This window comes from Solenopsis invicta, chromosome 16 (assembly GCF_016802725.1).
Source record: "Solenopsis invicta isolate M01_SB chromosome 16, UNIL_Sinv_3.0, whole genome shotgun sequence".
NCBI lineage: Eukaryota > Metazoa > Arthropoda > Insecta > Hymenoptera > Formicidae > Solenopsis > Solenopsis invicta.
Window position 1 is genome coordinate 19,912,883 of NC_052679.1, and position 21,021 is coordinate 19,933,903.

At 31.0% G+C, this 21,021-nt stretch overlaps 2 protein-coding genes across 4 annotated transcripts; one reads left to right on the plus strand and one right to left on the minus strand.

Annotated features, from left to right (window-relative positions):
* The first annotated feature begins 4,464 nt into the window (after nucleotides 1-4,464).
* LOC105194585 (SEC23-interacting protein) lies at nucleotides 4,465-20,995 on the plus strand. 3 transcript variants are annotated; one of them, XM_011159571.3, is made up of 9 exons: nucleotides 4,465-4,797; nucleotides 14,092-14,529; nucleotides 15,202-16,994; nucleotides 17,235-17,717; nucleotides 18,340-18,517; nucleotides 18,640-19,067; nucleotides 19,193-19,559; nucleotides 19,660-19,987; nucleotides 20,064-20,995. In XM_011159571.3, the coding sequence occupies exons 1-9, from the start codon at nucleotides 4,665-4,667 to the stop codon at nucleotides 20,320-20,322; spliced, it is 4,407 nt and encodes a 1,468-aa protein (XP_011157873.1). In that variant the 5' UTR covers nucleotides 4,465-4,664; the 3' UTR covers nucleotides 20,323-20,995. The 3 variants fall into 3 exon arrangements, with proteins under 3 accessions (XP_011157873.1, XP_011157881.1, XP_011157891.1); XM_011159579.3 differs by having other exon boundaries at nucleotides 18,367-18,517; XM_011159589.3 differs by lacking the exon at nucleotides 4,465-4,797 and adding an exon at nucleotides 5,087-5,196.
* LOC113003178 lies at nucleotides 5,533-13,277 on the minus strand. Its single transcript, XM_039458828.1, has 12 exons — nucleotides 12,588-13,277; nucleotides 12,289-12,371; nucleotides 11,629-11,726; nucleotides 11,421-11,567; nucleotides 11,210-11,342; nucleotides 10,131-10,340; nucleotides 8,272-8,345; nucleotides 7,845-8,120; nucleotides 7,356-7,681; nucleotides 6,477-6,633; nucleotides 6,123-6,249; nucleotides 5,533-6,025 (listed from the first exon to the last, which is right to left on the minus strand). Exons 1-12 carry the CDS (start codon nucleotides 13,058-13,060, stop codon nucleotides 5,664-5,666), a joined length of 2,466 nt encoding a protein of 821 aa, XP_039314762.1. The 5' UTR covers nucleotides 13,061-13,277; the 3' UTR covers nucleotides 5,533-5,663.
* Nucleotides 20,996-21,021: the final 26 nt, after the last annotated feature.

Genomic DNA, 21,021 nt, shown 5'->3' on the forward strand with positions numbered 1-21,021 from the left:
TGTGCAATGAATCCACCATAGCAGACCCGCTCGCATTAAAGAAAAAATAATCCTAATACAAACATATTTAATGTTAAACGAGCGCAATTCTATTATTTAAATAAAGTAAAATTAGTTTTTAATTAAAAATATCTTTTCGCTTTGTTTTAAGAATAATTTATTCTTAATCAAAGATTATTTATTCTTGGTGCTATTCTAAGTATAAAATATTTTTAGATTAAAGGATTTATGCATTTTTTTAAGAATTCATTTTTTTATGTAAGCGTCTATCGCACAATACAATTAAAAGACGAAGTGCTTTACAAAACAATTTAAGGATTACAGAAATCTCAAACGTTTGTAGCTCGTTTCAACATCCAATTAGCGTTGCGGACACGACAACGAGTGGTCGAGTATAATTTATTACGAGGTGAAACGACTGGTTGCAACTGATTGCAATATTCTTCCCAGATGTCTCGCATCGACCAGCATGAGCGACGCTCGCGTTATTAAGGGGTGAAGCGCATAAATATTTTCCCAACGATTAGCTGTGTTCTACTATCTGTTACATCTTTGTAATTCTCATCAATATCATAACTTTCAATGATTATCATTGTATTCATGTATGACGATTCTCGAGACAATGACAATTTTTATTTTAATAATTTTATTCATATATTGACTGTACCAGCGAATACGAATAGTCTCGAAATTGTAAATATTTTAAATATTTAATCACAATTGATTTATTTGTACTTGTCATACAAAATGTTATATGTGTGTTGTCTGTAGGACAACTTAATCATATATTTAACAAATTATAAATATTATTAAACAACTTTATGTCTTATACGTTCCAGTAATAATGAAGTTAATAAGTAATTTTATGTATGTGTCATGATGATTATTTGTATCTATAAACGTATTAATTTAAATATTGAAGCTCGATAAAGATAAATGTTTTCATGCGTATAACTAAAGTGGTGCTTGTGATTTTGTTCAGCTTTTATGGAAATTAAAACGTTCCATCGAAATTCTTCAAAAAGATACAAAAAAATTATATAACATTTTACGAATAGCCGTCTATTTATTGGCTAATTGGCTTCAAATGGATGATATGTTTACTTTTCGAGTATTGCATTCTAAACGCCACAAGAAACATATATATTGTTGCACGCAAAATATTACAATAAATTTGGTTTTACAGTATCTTTAATCTTTGTTTTTACTTTATGATTTATTTATTTGATACTATCAAATTACAAAAAAATAAAACGTTTTATAAGTTAAAGGAGCTAAATTCTATAATATTTAATAAAAAAAAATGTTTATGAGCTGGGAGTCTAATTAAAAAATTTTTATTAAAATTAAGGACAATTTTCAATCGTGATGCCATACACAGATCAATGTGGTATAATATTATACAGGCATCTCATATCCTTGCGGCAAATAATTGAGATTTGGGGATGTTTGGTATTTAGTTAAATGGGGGTTGTGTATACGCGCGTTCGCGACTGTCACTAATCATGACCACGAATATACATGCCGTAAAAAGCATAACCGCTATGCAGGACATACGATGGAAGGGAAACGTACGCGCTCGAGGGGCTGCGTACAGGTCGCATTCATAACATCAGACGGAGTAATAAAAGTCAGCACCCTATCCCCGTTGCTTTCTACGCCGCCCTCGTTCTGCCTGGATACCCAGAGGAACGTGGAGGGGCGTGGAGATGCGTAGGTGAGTCAAAAAAGCGAAAAGAGGGAGGAACGCTGCGACTCGTATTGTTCGCGCAGGCATGTGATATATTCGTGAAACGTCGTTGCACCATACATGCCTATGTATATATGTAATATCTGATATTTTCAGATTTATATGTTCACCGAAGAATTTGATGGAATTTAGTGTCTTGTGGAGCGAATACTTTGTTGAAATGGAAAGATGTATGCTTTGTGATTACGCACTAGATAAAGCATCTAGAAATACTTATGATATAAGACAGTAAATTTTGGAATAATACTAATAATTTAATTAAATTAATTAAATTAACATATAAGGAGAATTTTTTCTAAAATTTATGGAACATTCTCTTTAAACGAGAATTGGCATTTTTTATAAATATTCTACTTCACAGAACGATGACTGACAGTTTTTGGTTGAGATTTTATTTTATATAAATTAACATAAATAATACTCTGTAATTTAATAATAGTTTATATAAACTGTTAATAATACTAAATAACAAATATTTTTGAAAAACAAGTTTTCAAAGGACTACAAATAAAGCGCTTGAAAAAGTCGATTTTCAAAGGCTCGAGAGACATGCTAACACGACCAGTTAGAGGGGCGATGATCGTACCCCGACAGTCACTTTGTCCCAAATATAATCCCCCTGTTGTAAACCACTTCAGAGGCCACCCTTCCTAGTCGGGTCAAGTGTTTTCTCCCACTAACATGCATCTAAAGGGTGCCATCGAAAGAATCGCAACTATTTCATTTTGGGGCAGATTAGATAGATTAGCGGAGAAGGACGCACGACCGAGCGATATTTAGCGATGTCATCTGTGACCAACGACATGGGGTCAAAGAATATTATTTTTTTCCCAACCCCTCATACGCCTCGTAATTTCATGACTGGTGTGTGAGCTATGTGATTGTGTCTATAAAATTTTGCAAAGTAGCATTATTGCCAATACAGCACCTTAATTTTAAATGACATTTATATGAATATATACAAATCTATCATAAATTTTTTAAGATAATGTACAGCATATAAATATATAACAACATATAAATATATTTAAATTCCACAATGTTTCAAATGCTTTAATTTCTAAGACAAGAAAAAAATTATTTTTAGAAATATTTTTCAAGACATTTATTTTTTGTGAATATAATATAAATTTAATCTTAAAGTATTTTAAATTTTAGTAAAGTATAAAATTTAATAAAATTTTTTATAATTTATAAGCTTAATTTTTATAAAATTTTTAATAAATGTTATTTTTAAATAATTATTCTAAATAAAACTAAAAAATACGTAAAAGAAATGACAAAGTATAAAACAAAGTTTGTTTTATATATTGTTTGTTTTAAACAATAATAAAATAAATTTACATACGAACAGTATTTTCTCTGTAAATTATTCTTAAGGCGAAGAATTAACCTGTTGATAAACTTGAATCACTTTAAAGGGATGAATGCACAAAGGGTTAAAGTTTCGCTTGACATATAAGGGACGCAAATCTTTAGTACTTGTATCACATGCTACTAATTACGCCACGCTTTGAAGATTTAATGCCTCCATCTTTACATAAGCTCTCGCCAAAAAGGATTATATCGAAAATCGGATTTCGGTGTTTAATCTTTTGCGATATGAACCTACAGAAGTCAAAGCAATGATTAAAATAATTCTCGATTAATGAGGACCTATACAACAAAAACGTAATTGTATCATTTTCAAATATTATCAAATATTATGAATATCAGACAGAAGATAACTATTAAAATTTTTTTATATGTATGCATTTATTAAATTGTTTTTGTGTCATAGAGAATTATATAGAAATCATAACATCTAATTATATTTCTAACATTGTAAACGTAACTGTGTCGTGTTTATATTTAAAACAAAAATAATTAAGTAATTAAACGCAATGTTAAAATTTAGTGTTCAAAATCGACAATTTTTTCTAGCGTTAAATTAAAAATAATAAGTTAATAATAAAATAAACAGTAAAATAAATTAGTTAATAATAAAATAAGTTAAAAATGTTATATGACGTCATAAAATGTTTTACAGTCCTACGAGATAATTTTTAAAATAATACAATTAACAAATAATTATTGTAATTGTACAATATTATTTTAAAAATTATCTTGTAGGACTATAAAATACGTCATAACGTTATATAGCATTTTTAATTTATTTTATTATTAACTAATTTATTTTACTATGTATTTTATTAACCTATTATTTTAGACTTGTTATTTAGATAAAATTAATATTATCTACAGCTAAATCTAAATACAGCTAAAGTTTCCATTAAGACTAGCTATCGACGAAACAGAAATTATAATTACCAATGGTTGTAAAAGTCACATATCTGTTTAGTCATATTTAATTCTTTTAATATATTAAATTTGTTTAATGCAACAATCAATATTTCTTTTATCTGTTACTTAATTATTTATGTTGTCTAATATTAAGTTACATAATATGTTTAAGTGTCATATAGTTCTGTTGTATATTATTTTTTGTTAATAGCTATTGTTAAAAATCTATTTGTTAAAAATCAATTAATTTTTAGAGCACATAATTAATTTGATTTAACATGTGCTTTTTTTTATAACCAACTACATAAATCGATGAAAACACAATGGATTTTAGCGCCATCTTCGACACATATACAAGCTTCAATACCAATGTAAATCTGGGGATACATGAAACTTCCTACATCAATATCTCGAGAAAATTACGTTCCAGCGAACGGAACAGGCGCAACGTTCCCACTGTCAAATTGCAGCGATAGGCACACGTGCTTACGTGGAAGATTGGGTCGTGCAGGTTTATATTTCGTAGAAGAATTTAAAAATACGGTTCACGTGATCGGAGTTTCGTAAAGGGTAAACATCCTCTAATGTCAGTGCCATCGCAAACAGTGTTAGCTACGACATCGCAGTGAACATGAACGGCTCATCGCGTAAAGTGAAAAATCCGTTGTTGTCCGCCGCTGGTCCGGGCTTTCCTTTTGAGAATTACGCGGAAAACACACTGCTGGTGCCAGTTACACCCGCGACACCAGCTGTGCTCCGAGACGGTGAGTTTATTCAACGAAAAATCGTGGGTGGGGCTCAGCAGTCTGCAAATTTTGTGTAATATCCAATCTAACGATATACAAAATTGGCTCGATTCCAATACAAAATTTGTAAGAGAGCAATCTCTTGCTCCATTTACTCCAGTCAGAGAGGTCCCTCTTTGCTCCAATTGACTGAGCTTGATCTCAGCATCGCTTTATTGCATCTGACTAGAATGTACTCGTAGGCTAACATCTGTTCGGTCTTCCTTTACTCTATCGGCATTGCAGAGAGAAACATTGTGTAATGAAAGTCCCTGACACTTCAGTATGGGGGACGTTCGTAACTACCTAGGTTTACTCCAGTTTTCATAGTTGTGTAAAGCATATGCACAAAAGTAGCAATGACGCAACGAACATCATGTAAGGTGATTTCTTTGTGAATATTTTTCTGTGACAATGTATAAATCCATCTAAAACTAAATTATAAAAGGTAGAGTTTTCAACTATAAAAATTCCAAATAATATTGCATAGATAAACTGGCAAAAGCTTCACAGTGTGTACGTATTGAAAAATCTATCAAACAAGTGTCTAGTGTAGAGAATATAATGTGTTCTTTAATAATAGTCTGAATGATTTGATTGGAACAAGAGGAAGTGAAAAGTTTTTAGGTTCTTGTGATTTTAATCTGTGAATAAGAGTCATGTTTTATTTTATAATGGTTACAGTATCAATTTGATTTTACATAATCAAATTGATAAATTAATAAAATACTTTATTTATACACACACACAATAATATTTAAAAAGTTTCATTTACAGTTTTTATGATACGATTGAGATTGATGGTCAGATTATAACGATATTACAGTTGATTCTCACAAGCACAGTTAGAAGCTTGTTCTTTCGGCTCGAGGAGGCTGTCTAGAACCGTATCTTTGTGTGTAAGGTAGATCTTCACTTTTCCTTTTACGAACACAGTAAACTATTCCTACAATAAGAAGTATTAAAAGAAAAAGAAGAAATAGCGCACCAAGTACAATAGCTGCTATTTCTCCAGTTTCCAAATTGTTCCATGCTGTTACATCAATGCTACGAGTATACTGATTTTCAGCTATGTCTATTGCTGTAATTGTGGCTGTTGTTATGCAGCACGTAGCCAAATAATAAAATGTAACACGGTCTTTTGTGCCACTAATGTAATTAGTACGTGAATATACTCCATTTGGAATCGCTATTAAACGTTTCAAACCTGCATAGAAGAAAAGAAGTGAATGATTCACAGTTACACAAAAAAGTGTCTGTTATTTAATCACATGTACATATTTTATAATTCATTCATTGATTACCTGAGTCATAGTCTTGAACAGTGATATCAGCACTCCAAAGTGTTTTTTCACAACGATCTTTGTCCAATTTACCAGCGCAGTTGCTATTGAATGAATACTCGATTGTCGGTTTTACATTGTCATTGAACTAAATGCAAAATAGAAATCATGGTTAATAGAATTTACATAGTAATAGTAAGCGAGAAATATAGAAAATGTAAAATCAAAATATTATACCAAGTATAATTAATTTTATATTATTTTGTATTTATACATATTGTCTTATACTACTTTTTTTAAATTTTATTTATAAATTTAAGTTTTTTTCAAGGAATTTGTGATTTTTTGGATTATTAATCAGTTATATTATCTTACCTTGGAAAATGCATTTTGAACATAAATATTTACTGTTTTTTCGGATATTTCTGTACCAAAAATAAATAATGAAAGGGTATTGATCGTCTCTTGGCTTCCTGACGGAACAAAAATATCAACAGCTACTTGATCTGTTTGGCCCGGATATAAGAACATGCTAGATATAAATTTATGAATTAATACATAAAATTTTAACAAAAAACGAAGCACGTGCACATGTACTCATAAATTATGATAAATTATTATAAAATATAGATTGTAGCAAGTGTACTTCTAACAAACAGCGCGATGTTAGTTTCAACTTTATTTCAAAATTTTCTTAATCAGCGTGGAAATATTAATTATTTTCTCAATCAATATAAAAATATTAACTATGTAAAAAATGTGATGTATTTATCATATAGCGTTTAATACAATTTTTACTATTGCATGTGATCTTCAATATTTGAATAAAAATGAACAAATAATATTTATGGTTTTATTTAAGATCCAAATATTATTTGTTCGCTTTTGTTGAAATGTTGAAGTCACTTGCCAGGATGACGTGAGAATTATAAATAGATGTTTTTATTCAATAGTTCCCATAATTTCAATAGCTTCAGTAGCTTTATTCAGTTATTTTAATAATTAACATAAATACATAGTAATAAGATTTTAATTGTTTAAATTTAAACAGGAATTGAAATTATTCTACTATGTTATTAGTTATAAATTTACTATTTTATTGGTTATAAATTATTTACGATCAGTATCGTGAATACTTGTTCACTGTAAATGTCACGCATTTTTTGATCTGTTTTGATTTATCTAATTTCATTTAAAAATATGTAAAATTATTATTCTTTATTTCACTTGCTTCTGCTAAATTAAGTTACTTACAAATATGGCTGAACATTGACGATTCTGAATGACGAACTTCTCGCTCGAAACACATATCTAACCGGAAGGATGCAATTATTCGATGCATCAAAAAGCACTCTGTGCGTTGTTCCTGGTGCGGCAATCAATTTACTATTGGCATTCAATTCTAGTAATATCTTCTTTTTTTCATACGGATCTTCATTAACTTGTGTTGAAAGTTTTTCATTTTTATTGCTATCCGCCATTTGCATTGATACAGTTTCACTGATGGTTGATTTCACCTTTGTATCGATATCTTCATTTAATGATGCGACTTCCGATGATCGCGTTTGAATGTTTTGCTCCTGCATGGTATAAAAATCTTATTTATTTCATGTCATATTAGTAAATGCTTTTCCCTGTTAGTCTCGAATCAGAGATAAAAAATGTTAGTAAAAAAGGTTTATATTATAAATTCTTAAAAATATTTGCGCCTTAATAAAAGTACAAAATTTTTTCGATAAATACCTTGGTATTTAAGAAATTTGGTAGAATTTTAAATTCACCGTAACTCATCCAAGAATTATTACGTAAAATAAAAGAATTGATAATATTTTTGTCAACAATAGGTTCATGCGAGGAAAATGATGTATTAGAAAAATTTGTCATTATCTCGTCGTTATTTTTTCTCGAGTCCATAATTGCTGATCTCTCAAACACAAATTTTCGCTTTCCATTTATCGTAGAATTTATCAAAAATAAATTAGTACTATTAGTACTACCGGCAGTGTTTTCATCAGTTTCCTATAATATACAGTTTACGTAAAGGTATATTCAAACAATTATATGATTTTATGTTATATAATTACATAAGATATCGTATGTGTATGTTATATAAAATTTATAGATGTTATGTATATAAAATAAAAAAATTAAGAAGTTTCATTTAACTTACTCTAGTCACAGTCGATGTTTTGCTTTGTATGATACGTTTTTCATTTAATATTTCAAAATCCTTTTTTTTGACATCTAGGAAAGGAAAAAGGAAGCAAAAATTTATAATAATAACATATTCTAATGTTAGAACATATTATTTTTTTATAATTTTATAGGCTATTATATAAATAGTATATATTACTAATTTTGAAAGTTTCTGTTTGTTAAACGGCATAAGTAATATTATTCTACAATACTATTTAATTTTATTATTGACGCATAAGAAAAATTTCCAAGGTTTTCTTCAAAGTTTTTATTTAATTTTTATCAGTGCAACTGAAAATAATAAATTTATTGCGTTGGAAAGCAATTCCACATTTATGGACATAGAAAGTAAAGAATAATTAAAAATTGTTTAGAAACATAAAATTACAATTATTAATAAAACTCTAAGAATTTATGCGGAAAAAATAATAATAACATATTTATAAACAAGTAATTTGAAATAATAAGGAATTTATAAAACCACAATTAATTTCACTAAGATGCGTGATAAGAAAAGCAGATATATTTGATAGATCGATTAAAAATAGAATTACGGATAATAATAGCATTGGCGTCGTTTCGAGAAACTTAGTGGTCATAAGAAAGTTGTTTAAATCTCTATTCTAAGAAACGTTTGATTGCACGTCTTTTTGAAATCGGAAGTTTTCGCTTCTCTTAGCTTGCATCTTAAACAATACTGTGAAAAACAAAACAAAGAATTTTCCTGTATCATCTTATTTCGTATGCGAACTGACGACAGAGTATGAGTCGAGTAAAAATAAAAGAGAGAGAAAGAGAGAGAGAGACGCAGAGATCGTGGCCAAAGGGCAGTGAGTGAATTACACAATCTCGTGTATCCACGAGCCAGAAGCTAGCGGGTTGGCAGTTGTCAGACAACTACCGTGTTAAGAGGAAGTAGAAAGTTTGTCGAGAGTGCGGGAATCGTGCGTTTCGCCGACCGTAAAGTTGCAACTTATTCGCGAAAAGATAAGAGTGAGTAATTTCTTTTGTTATTATAACAAAATAAAAGCATGTGATGCTATATGAATTATTCCAATCATGCATAACTGTAAAAGTTGCGATAAATATGTTGTTTCTTTTGATTTGTACTTCTGTATAATTCTACTTGTAATTATGCGATAACGTTAGTATGTAAACTTGTCATTTGTTTCTTCCTTTTAAAGCAAAATGACTATTTTATACTAAAAGATTTAAATTGTTTGTATTAATATAAATTAACTCTTATCTTGGTTTGACTATTTTCTATTTTTTTTCTTAATTTTTAACTCTAGATTACTTGATTTGGTGCAACTCACAATTTAATGATATACTGTCAACTTCTTTTCCTGATTTAAACAATATTATATTGTACAAAGATTAAATTTGACAGATTTTTGTTAAAACTTTACATTTATAAAAAAATTTAGTAATATCTTTAAACTGTCATTTTATTTTGACATTTCTCTCTCTCTCTCTCTCTCTCTCTGTTTATTTGATTAATAGCTTATAAAATAAAAGATACGTCTTATGAGCCAATTTTGGACTTTGTATTGTTGAGTAAAATGTGACCTTGATGTATAAAACAGTTAATGATCTCATATCAAGAGCTTCAGAAAAAATAATAAATTAGAATTGATACACATCACTTCTAAATCTTCGAGCAAATCTGTTCAATCCAAGTGTATTGAGAATTTACATGATATATTATGGGTAATATTTTTAATGTATAAACTTTTTATAAATGCATCTATGTATAAAAAATAAACATTTATTGAATGTACTCTGTTGAATAGTTGTGTAATCAACACGATTCAACAGCGCAGTTCTACTTACTATTAATGGGGTTAGTGATAATATCATTTTTCACATCGTCCTTATTTGTTCCGTAGTAAGCAATCACGTCGAAATTGTAATTTGAATTTTCCACGCCTGTTAGCTTTATGCACCATCTACCCGGAATGTTGCGCGCGCCGATAGCCATCCCTTTCGTGTTGCTTGCATTTACCAATGACATCACTATCCCTGGTCTCTGCACTGTTTTGTCTGTTAAAAAGTGTATATTGGAGGTAAAAATTATTTTTGAAAATTATTTTGAAGCATTTTGTTTGTTTAGAAGGTAAGACATGTTGATTAACAATGAAAAAATTGCAATTTAACGATAAAATAATCTGTTTTCTTGCATAGTTTTGAATTTATTTACTAATTATGAGTTTTGTATGTAAAGTATATAGTGTATTAGTAAAAGACAAAAAATACTTATAAATCAAAAAAAGTGCAAAAACGTGTGATGTGTGTGACATAATTTAATCTTAATGCGACGCAACGAATACGAAGGAAGCAACCAACCGGTCGATACTGCCCTTGAACGTAAAAGTTAAACGAAACCGGGTGTAACGACAGTGAACCTATATACAAGTGAATCTACATCTAATAATAAAAAAAAGTGTATAAGAGTGTATTAATGCGGTACAATTTGCAAATTGTTTCACATTTTTTTATAACACGTTTCTTGCACGACAAGTATTTTTGTCAAATGTAACCTCAGCAAACGTTGAATATTACCGATGTAACACTATGTAAGATATAACGCATATGTTATGTGAAACTACGTCTATGCTATATTCGATGTTATTGGGAGAGATTATAATATAGAATGTATCGATTTCATCTTTGCACTAATAGCATGCACTTAAACACAATAATCGATATGAATTGTTACATTATTTGTTTCCATGAGTTTATTAATATCTTAAACGTTCAAATGTCCAAAGGTGATAAGTAGTTTAGAGCGCACGGAGTATATAAAGTTAACCATTATGTCTTTGTCGTATAAAATAATTTTGATAGAAATATTCTTTAAATAAAAACAAATTCTCTTTACATTTAAAAGTACAGAAAAAAGAATTACTTACTTGTAGGGATTATTAAAACTGCATGTGTAAGATTTCCCAAAATGTTAATCTCAATTCTAGTCACATTGGCATCAGCAGTTTCAAAATTGATTTCAGTATATCCGCTCAAATTAGTCCTGTGCACTAATTTTTTCTAAGACATACATATTTAAATAATTATTCCTTCTTTTTACTTTTTTTTTAATATGAAGGAACTAACTGAGTGACTTACTGAGAATTCTGTAATGGTACTCGAAAAATCATTTTTCAATATTTTTTCATTTTGTCGATTAAAATTGTGTGTGAAACTTGAATACAATTCGTTATGAATAAAATTTCTTTCCATGTTTACAATGTCACAGTTCAAATTAAGATAAATCTATAAATAATAGATAAGTTATAATATTTATTCGAAATTTATTTTACAAAATTTAACTTACACTGCAGTAGTCTAAGATTGTTAAACTTTTGTTATCGACAGATGTATGTCTTAATATCTTTAAATTTTGATTCTCTCTATTTTTTAATAAAAAGTAATCTGAAATGATATAAAAAATAATTATAGAAAGCCTGTTTATTATTGTTTTTCATAATTTATGTGTAAAAGTTGTTTTTTAAAATTTATGTTATATTAAATATTTAACTATAATTAATTAAATAATGTTCAATTTATATTTCCGTTAGTTTTTTATTTAAATTTTTATAAAAAATTCTTAAATTTTCTATGTTTTATGAAATATTTTAGATAACATATGTATACTTGTGTGTATTAACAATAATATCTATTGACTTTAAATCGACATCTTAAATCAGTATGTAAAACATGTTTCAACATATGTTTATAATAAGGTTATTACTGTTATCAACAGTATCGACGTCATGTTATTTAACATCATATCTCGAAAGTTTCAGATAATGTTTAATTATGAGTCATAAAATATCAGGATGTGCAGTTAAAAAATAATAATTTTCAATACAATTTATAGTATCTACTTAAGAATTATTTAATCAATTATGATAAATAATATCAATAACAATAATGACTTAAAAAAATTTATTTACGTTATATTGCACTATAATTCACGCTATAAAAATGTTACCATTTCCGTTTTGATCGGCAAATGACCAAACAAGATTAATTTCTTCAAAACCATTGCCATTTTCCAATTGTTGTATACAGTACCTTTTAACAGAAATATGTTACATTTTTATTTTTTTTATATTAATTTTTTTAGAAAAGTGAAATTTTTCAATATAGTTTTCTATTTATTTGGGTTTATATGTTAAAAATATATCTACAAACAATGATTGATTATAAATAAAAGTAATAAAAATTGTATCGACATGTTTACGGTTATCTTTCTATAAATCATTATTATTGCGTAAATTAATAACAAACCTAAAACAATTTGCTTCTTTCAAATTGTTCAAGATTCTCGTCTTCATTGATTGATCCTGCATCTCCGGAGTTTCTCGTGGAGTTTCAGGCATAAGCCAATCATCTTTCAAAGTAATCCCATCCGGCCTCGTTTCCGTCTCGATTGATTGCTCGGTTCGCGTATTGCCTATCTCAGACATTTTCGTATCCGGTTCAGAAACGTTATTAATTGACGGAAAAACTGTAGCGAGCGTTGATCCATCGACTGCATTTCTGCATAGAACGCAAGTCAGATAGCACGTCACAAAAAATCGGAACACGCGCAATTCCATTCCACCGTAGTCGCAAGGAAAACCTCGAACGAAAGACTCGACACAAAAATGTGCGGCATACTTATAAAGTTTCGTTCGCGAGAGTTTACAGAGGGGTAATGTGTCTTCAGTTACATTGACGATAATATGAACGCGAAAGTAAATCTGGGCGTTGACGGGCATCGTTGCACAATCGTAGATATCTTTTTATGTGTAAATTTTGATACACGATACTTAGGGAAACCCATAATACATACCAAAGCCATTACATGCAATCTCCTTCTGTCTCGAGTTAGGCATTTATTCCAATTAAAGCCACGTGATATTTATGAAGAAATATTGTCTTTCTAAGTTTTAAAACAATAGATACAAACATGAAGTTTGAACTATGCATTTTTGTAGTAACTGTTTACCAACGAGTGCACAAATATTATTATTGAATAATGCGAGCATGAAATGTTAGCAAACCATTGATTTGAATTTCTTATTCGCATATGAATTTATGCAACGAATATTATTGTAATATTAATTGTCGTAAATAAGTTTTACGAATACACGCCCAGAAATAAAACATCACAGAAACGTTAGTAATTCAAAGTCCATCAGGATGCTCGTAATCAACTACGTAAAAGAACAAGAAGAATCCTCATTGGCTCGCATTATCTCCGTCATTGGTTCTTATATTCATTGCATCCTGTTCAATATTGACAGTTCGTGAATAATCTGCTGGAGAATTCAGTCGAAGGAAATAGTTTAGGAACAATGTTATATCTGATTACTTAAAAGTTAATAAATAGACGTACTAACTTATTAAATGCTGTACTAACTTTTGAAAATTTTTTGTCATTTTCTAAAAAAAAGTGTTTACTCTGTCAAAAATAATATTAATAGTAAAACCGATATTTATTTTTGTTATAATGCTTTTTTGATCTTTATACAAATGTTACAAAATGTTTGATAATACCAAAAATATAATTTTTATACTTTTATATATTTTAAGTACACTAAATCAATATATTAGAAAATTATATAAATTGTTTCTATTATAAGCAACGCTTTTAAATAACAAAAAATATTAGAGAAATATCGAGCGTATTATAATTATTATAAAATAATAATTATAATTATTATAAAATAATAATTATAATTATTATAAAATAATATTAAATCACATTTTTCAATTATTGAGTAAGTAAGCAGTCATCTTTTTTTAGATACCGAGCTCGACAATTTCATAGGACAAGAGCCGGTCAATATTCAAGCCTCAAGAACGAACGAGGATTTTCCCGCGAATGCATCTTGTCAATCAAAAGAAACCAAGGACACGGTGAATCAACCAGTAAAAGCAGGATATTTCACATCGATTCTCTCTTCTCTACCGAACCTGTCGTTGTCATCGAGTAAATCCGATTCCTTGGGACCGCAAATAAGTCAGACACCGGAGAATACCAGCAGAACGCACGAATCTAATCCTTACATAACGCCGCAAGGATACCATGGTTCTCAGTCGGAAATACCAGGATTCTTAGCAATTAATCCTCAGGATTCTCGAAGTACAAACTTGTCCGGATTTACTGCTTTTGGCCCTACCGGTACTGCACCCAATCCTCCTCAGCCCGCAGTTCCACCTAGTATATCTCAACCTGGCTATGGTAAGTGTTTGAAATAATGATAAAAAATTTATAATTAATAATAAAACCGTATTTTAATCAATATTAACATATTCTTTTTTATAGCAACTTTTAATTAAACCTTTAAGTCTAATCTCTCCTTTTGTTTTTACTTTTTTGTATATTATTTTATTGACAGTCGTATTTCTTGTATCTTTCAAAGGTCAATTTTTATCTTATCAATTTCAATAAAATATTGAACTAAAAGCTATAAAGATTATAAGAGAAAGCAAGAAACAGGAAACAAAGAGCACATTATGTTAGACTTTACTACATGTATGTAATATAAGTTTGATACTTCAAAATTATAATATAATACAATTCCAAGAAATAAAATTGAATAAAATTTAAGGTTAATGTTAACTTTATTTTAAGTATTATTTATTTATGCAAATATTGTACACACACACACACACACACACACACACACACACACACGCACACGCACACGCACACTCACACACACACACACACACACACACACACACACACACACGCACACGCACACTCACACACACACACACACACACAATTAATTTTTATTCGATTTTATTCTTCCACTGTCATGTGTGTAATAATGTTATATTGTACATGTGTAATGATTTATGTTTATAAGTATATTATCTAATCGGAAACAATTATTTCTTGTTAAAGCGCCCGTTTCTTATCGACTTGGTAACCAACGACGCTTGAAGTACGCACCACCGCCTGATCTAACATCGAGCAACGCAAATCCATATTCGAATCCAGCATTACAGACATTCTTACCGACTCAAAATGTTTCTGCACCACCAACCATTTTGAATCCATATGAATCAGAGAAATTGGCGCAGGGTAACAATTCTAGCGTACAGCAGACTAGTTCCTTGCCCGAACAACTTCCAACGTCTGAGCAGTTATCGCGAAATAGCTCTCTTCAAAATTCATTTCGATCCAGTCCAGTCACAACAGGAACGTCATATAATGTATCTGTAACTTCCGCAAACCAAAATCCATTTTCTGAAAGTTCTTCTGTGTCTGCGCAATTTCCTTCGTCGTCATCTAGACCGATACCTTCACGAATATTAGAGCCTGCAACGCCACAGAATACTCCGGCGAACGTTTCGTTTCCCGGTTTTACTTATACAAACCGAGATCTACCACCGATATCTAATTTCGACAAAGAGGTAGCTGTGCTTAAGAATCCTAATCAGCAAAGTTCACCGCCGGAATTTTCGAAAAGCGGTACCCTTGAGACAACCACAGAATCTGCGTATAAACCTACATTGATATCGGGAGAAACTGAAGCGACATTTGCGCCAATATCAGCAGCCAAGGTAACAGAGAAGTTAGAACATTTTCTTGCGGAACAGCAGGAAAATTCTTCCTCCAAAGCAACTACCGAAGCTGTCGCGGAAGTTGACGAAATTACATCCAGCGTCGCTACCGAATTAACGAAAACATTGGAATTGCAAGGCGATGCGTTAAAGGCAACAAATGAGATAATCGATAAATCACATGAAACAACGTTGAATGACGTACAAGGGAAAGCGGCTCGATCTGGAAATGACACATGGAGTGACGTGTTTCTTGGGCAAGAGCCAACGGCGCAATCAGTGATCTGCCTGGAAGTACATACTACTGATAACAGTCCAATTGTAACGGATCTTCAAGCTAAGTCAAACGCGCATCCGCTTCAACAGCATTACCAAGTGCAATCGATATCTATCCCAAGCACCACCTTTTATACAGACAAGCCCGCAGAACAAAAGTCGAGCTTAAACTACGTATCGCCTGTTCCATTTCCGCAGCAAGCTCCTTCTTCTGTTAATTTCTATAACTTACCGAAGTCAACGGACCAATCGGAAACCGTGTTTTTTGAATCGGTGAAGCCGAATCAGGTCTCGAGTTTTTCGTCTCAGGAAAAAAATGCAATCTCTCCGTTTGCACAGCCAGTAGTTAACGCATCGAATAATCCACCGCAAGCTCAAGAAAATTTCGCGTTTAACTCGAAAGCGATCGATTCCGCGGCTCACGTACCGTTCTGGAATACGAATCAATCTTCTCAATCGCAGGTGTTAAACGTTGCCTCTAATCAACCGACATATATCGCCCCTAACCAATCCGTATATACTGCTCCCAGTCAACAATCAGCACCAATATTTTATAATCCTGCCCAATTTGCGAATGAACTACCTAAGCAATCGACTTTACCGCATACGTACGATCAACGCTCCACTCAACAGCAGTCATATCAAAATTCGCCGTTTTACGGAAATAGCAGTGGACTGCAACAACCCTACGCTATTCCCGAAAATAATACCGTATATCCTTCGCCCGCTGTATCGATGGTAACGCCAGTACCTGAACCAACCGGATCAGCTACACTTAGTCCAGTTCAAATGTCGGTTAATTCGCCAACTAATCGCACCACACCAGATACTGTTCCACCGAGTTTTCAAAATTGGGTAAGGATAACCTGTGCACACCATGTTTTCTATTTATTTATCAAATTAAATAAAAATGTTCAAAAAATTTAGAACTGGACGCTAGATAATAATTTTTTTTTTTACTTAATTTATTTTTGTTTTTCTTAATACATTTTTGCACATGCATAAAATTATATTTATGTAAAGTAATTACAAAGTTATGATTTTTAATTGTCCAAAGCAGTGCATAATTACATGGAGAATGTTATTACTTTTTAGGCCTCTGGATCTTCCGACAAACGAATGCAGTACAGACCAGTATATCATCACTGGTTTTACCGTAAGGAAGTGGAGAGTAAAACGCTATGGCAGCCGTTTTCCATGCAGGACAGCTTAAAGCTGGAAGAAGTTCACAATTCGAGCGATATTACGCCTGAGACCACGGTGGCTACCGATGGCGGTCGTTACGATGTTGACATTTTACATCGTCAAAGAGCACCCGTCTATTGGACCGGAGCATCTAACGAAGTTAGACGATGTTCTTGGTTTTTCAAGGGAGCAGCTGAAGCGAGATACGTTCCTTACAGTGAGACCACAGCTGTGAAACTTGAGGATGAATACAAGCTAGCGTGCATCTCGAATAATTGGAACCGAAGAGTTGAATTAAATAATGGAGAATATATTATTTTCCATAGTGCTGCAGTCCAGTTTCATTACTTACCAGCTTCTGCCGATGCGGCGGGATCTTGGGGAAATAACGTTGTACGTAGATCAATTATATATAACAAATTAAATGTTGAATAAAATTTAATAAGTTAAAAAGAATATATTTTGTATAAAATATTTAATTAAAATTTTGCTATAAATGTTTTTAGTAGATAAAATTACAAAGAAATTAAAGTATAAATGTTTAGTTGCACAAATATTATATATTAATATTTTTTCACAATTTTTTAAACACTTTCTTGTTATTGTATAGTTTGTTTTAATTTAAATAAGCTTTATTTTATATATCATTAAAATAAAATAAATATGTTGCTACTATAAATTTGCTTTTTGTAATGTAATCTTATTAAAAATGTTTTGCTTTACAATATCCAAGCTTTTAGTTTCATTTAACAATATTGTGTTAATGTTTTTGTAATTATTTAGCTTTATGTGTACAGCTTTTGTTTATATGTTGCAATTAAAATCATCATACAATAATAAACAACATCATGACCATTTTATTAGCACATATTTTATTTATTTTGCAAAGTATTACTGCTGTTATTTTAAAATATTTTGTGTTTTTTTTATAAATCACATTTTGTCAGATAATATGTGTAGGTTTTCTAATTGCACGCATGGTTCTGTTTGATATGGTGGATCCTAATTTCTACAGGCTTCAGAGGACAGTACATATTTACAGGGTTCTGCAAGTAAACCAAAAAGTGTTAAAAGAGGAGTCGACGAATTCAATATAGATGAGGGTGAGCCCGAGAAAGTGGATCATCTTCTATTTCTCGTTCATGGTATTGGTAGTGTTTGCGATCTGAAGTTTCGCAGTATAGAAGAAGTTGGTAAGTTGTAAAAAATATAATATTAATATATATTAATTGAGACTAAATTAATTACTTTAGTTATTTATAAAACTTTCTCAAACTGTGGTATCGACATTTATATAAATTTTTTTTCATGACAGTTGATGAGTTCCGAAGTATATCATTTCAATTGGTGCAATCACATTATCGCTCTTCGTGCGAGCAAGGAACCGTAAATAGAATAGAAGTTTTACCGATTTCCTGGCATACAACACTTCATTCCGATACGGGAATTGATAAACAGTTGCAAACCATCACGTTAGAAAGTATTCCAAAGTTACGATTTTTTACAAACACTACTTTGTTGGACATACTTTTTTATACTAGTCCAACGTACTGTCAAACCATCATGCAAACAGTTGGAAGTGAGATAAACAGATTGCATGCATTATTCAAAGAAAGAAATCCTACTTTTGACGGAGAAGTTGTCTTAGGCGGTCATTCATTGGGTAGTTTAATCATGTTTGATCTGTTGTGCCATCAAAAACCCGAGAAAGAAAGTAAAGATGATAATGAAGAAAATGATGAAGTGAGTAGCGATAAAGAGAATATAAATAAAAGAGATTATTATATTTCATCGCTCAATTTTATACTTAATTTAATTGCTTTCATTTTTGATAAGTAGGCAATACGATAAAATGTTTGTCATTGCAGGAAAGTGACAGTGTTGGGGTCATTAAGCCAATGGCTGCGGCCGTTCTCAAGAGGCGTCTTAGCAGAAAAATCAGCTACGTGATGGGAGCTGCAGGAACAGGGCAACCTTACATACATTATCCGCAACTCAATTTTCACCCGCGTGCCTTCTTCGCTCTCGGCAGTCCGATTGGCATGTTCGTGACGGTCCGTGGCATCGACACTCTCGGAGAAAATTTCACTCTACCTACTTGTCCGGCTTTCTTCAACATCTTTCATCCATTTGATCCGGTAGCTTATCGAGTGGAATCCTTAATTAATCCAGAAGCATGCAAATTCCGACCTATGCTGATCCCACATCACAAAGGAAGAAAGAGAATGCATTTAGGCGAGTACAAATCGTTGATTTCTAAAATATGCACATAATGATTTCTAATTTACAAACTACTAGTTTGAACTTTTGTGCTTATTTACATTTATGATTGTAGAATTAAAGGAAACAATGGCACGTGTCGGAGCGGATTTGAAACAAAAATTACTCGATTCCGTAAGACAAACGTGGAATTCTTTTTATCAATTAGCCTTATTTCACAAGCCAGACAACCAAACTCTGGAACGTGAAATCGATAAAGTTGTCGAGGAGCAATTACAAAATCCGCCGAACGTACCAGATCAACAAAACAACGACGATGGTGGTGCCAATCTAAAAGTAGGAAAACTTAACGGTGGAAGAAGAATAGATTACGTTCTTCAAGAAGCGCCTTTCGAATATATTAATGAATATATTTTTGCTATTACAAGCCATGCCTGTTACTGGTAAGTCATACATTTCTTATGAAAAATATTTTGCATTATATGTATATTGATTTTTTTATAATTTGGTTAAATTTAGGGAATCTGAAGACACCATGCTTTTGATACTGAAGGAGATATACGGGTCTAGAGGTATTCAGACCGACGCACAACTTCCTCAGCAGTCAATGTCAATCGAGAGAATGTCCCCTTCTCCATCTTTAAATTTATCAGCTGCCTTGTCACCGAGTGGAAGTAATGTAGGAACGCCACTTGTTATGGGCGTAGATCCTACAGTGCCTATGTCCAGTAAACCTGTCGGTCCACCACCCAAGGCTGGTTTTGTACCGAAATCCTGATCGATGGAATATTTTTCCCATAATTACATGCCGCGAAATTCATATTAAATTATATTAAAACAGAAATCAATTTTACTTAATATTTAAAAATTATTATATTAAAAATTAGAATATTTATGTTAACGTTAAAAAGAAAAGATAAAATGCAGAAAAATCAAATTTAGTATTTTACAATGTTTTTTCATTACATGTAAATTTGATTACAACACTATTTAATAATGTATAAATATAAAAATTATATATAAATATAAGATATTAATTGCACAAAATTGGCCTATGTAACGTTTTGGACGAACTTCGTAGTGAATCAGTTATTAAATGCATAAGGATGTAAATAATAATTCGATCGACAGTTTTCCATTATAACTTGCGTTTATTTAATACATATTATTATACTTAGTATATACTATTATACTTAGATTGTATGTAATTATGGTTGTATGATGATGGAAGACATGGTTGTATGGAAAATATATGTAGAATGTTAACGTTAAAGAAGAAAGATATGGAAATGAGAATGTGCAATTGTGGAATAACGTGTAAATACACGATTTAGTCGAATAAAGGCATAGTAGATTATAAACTTTTGTAATTTGTGCTTGAACGAATTATGAACATACCGACTTTAATTCCGATGTACGCGCGTATTTTAATAAATTACTGTATTCTTTTACATTATTAACAATTATTCTTATTCCC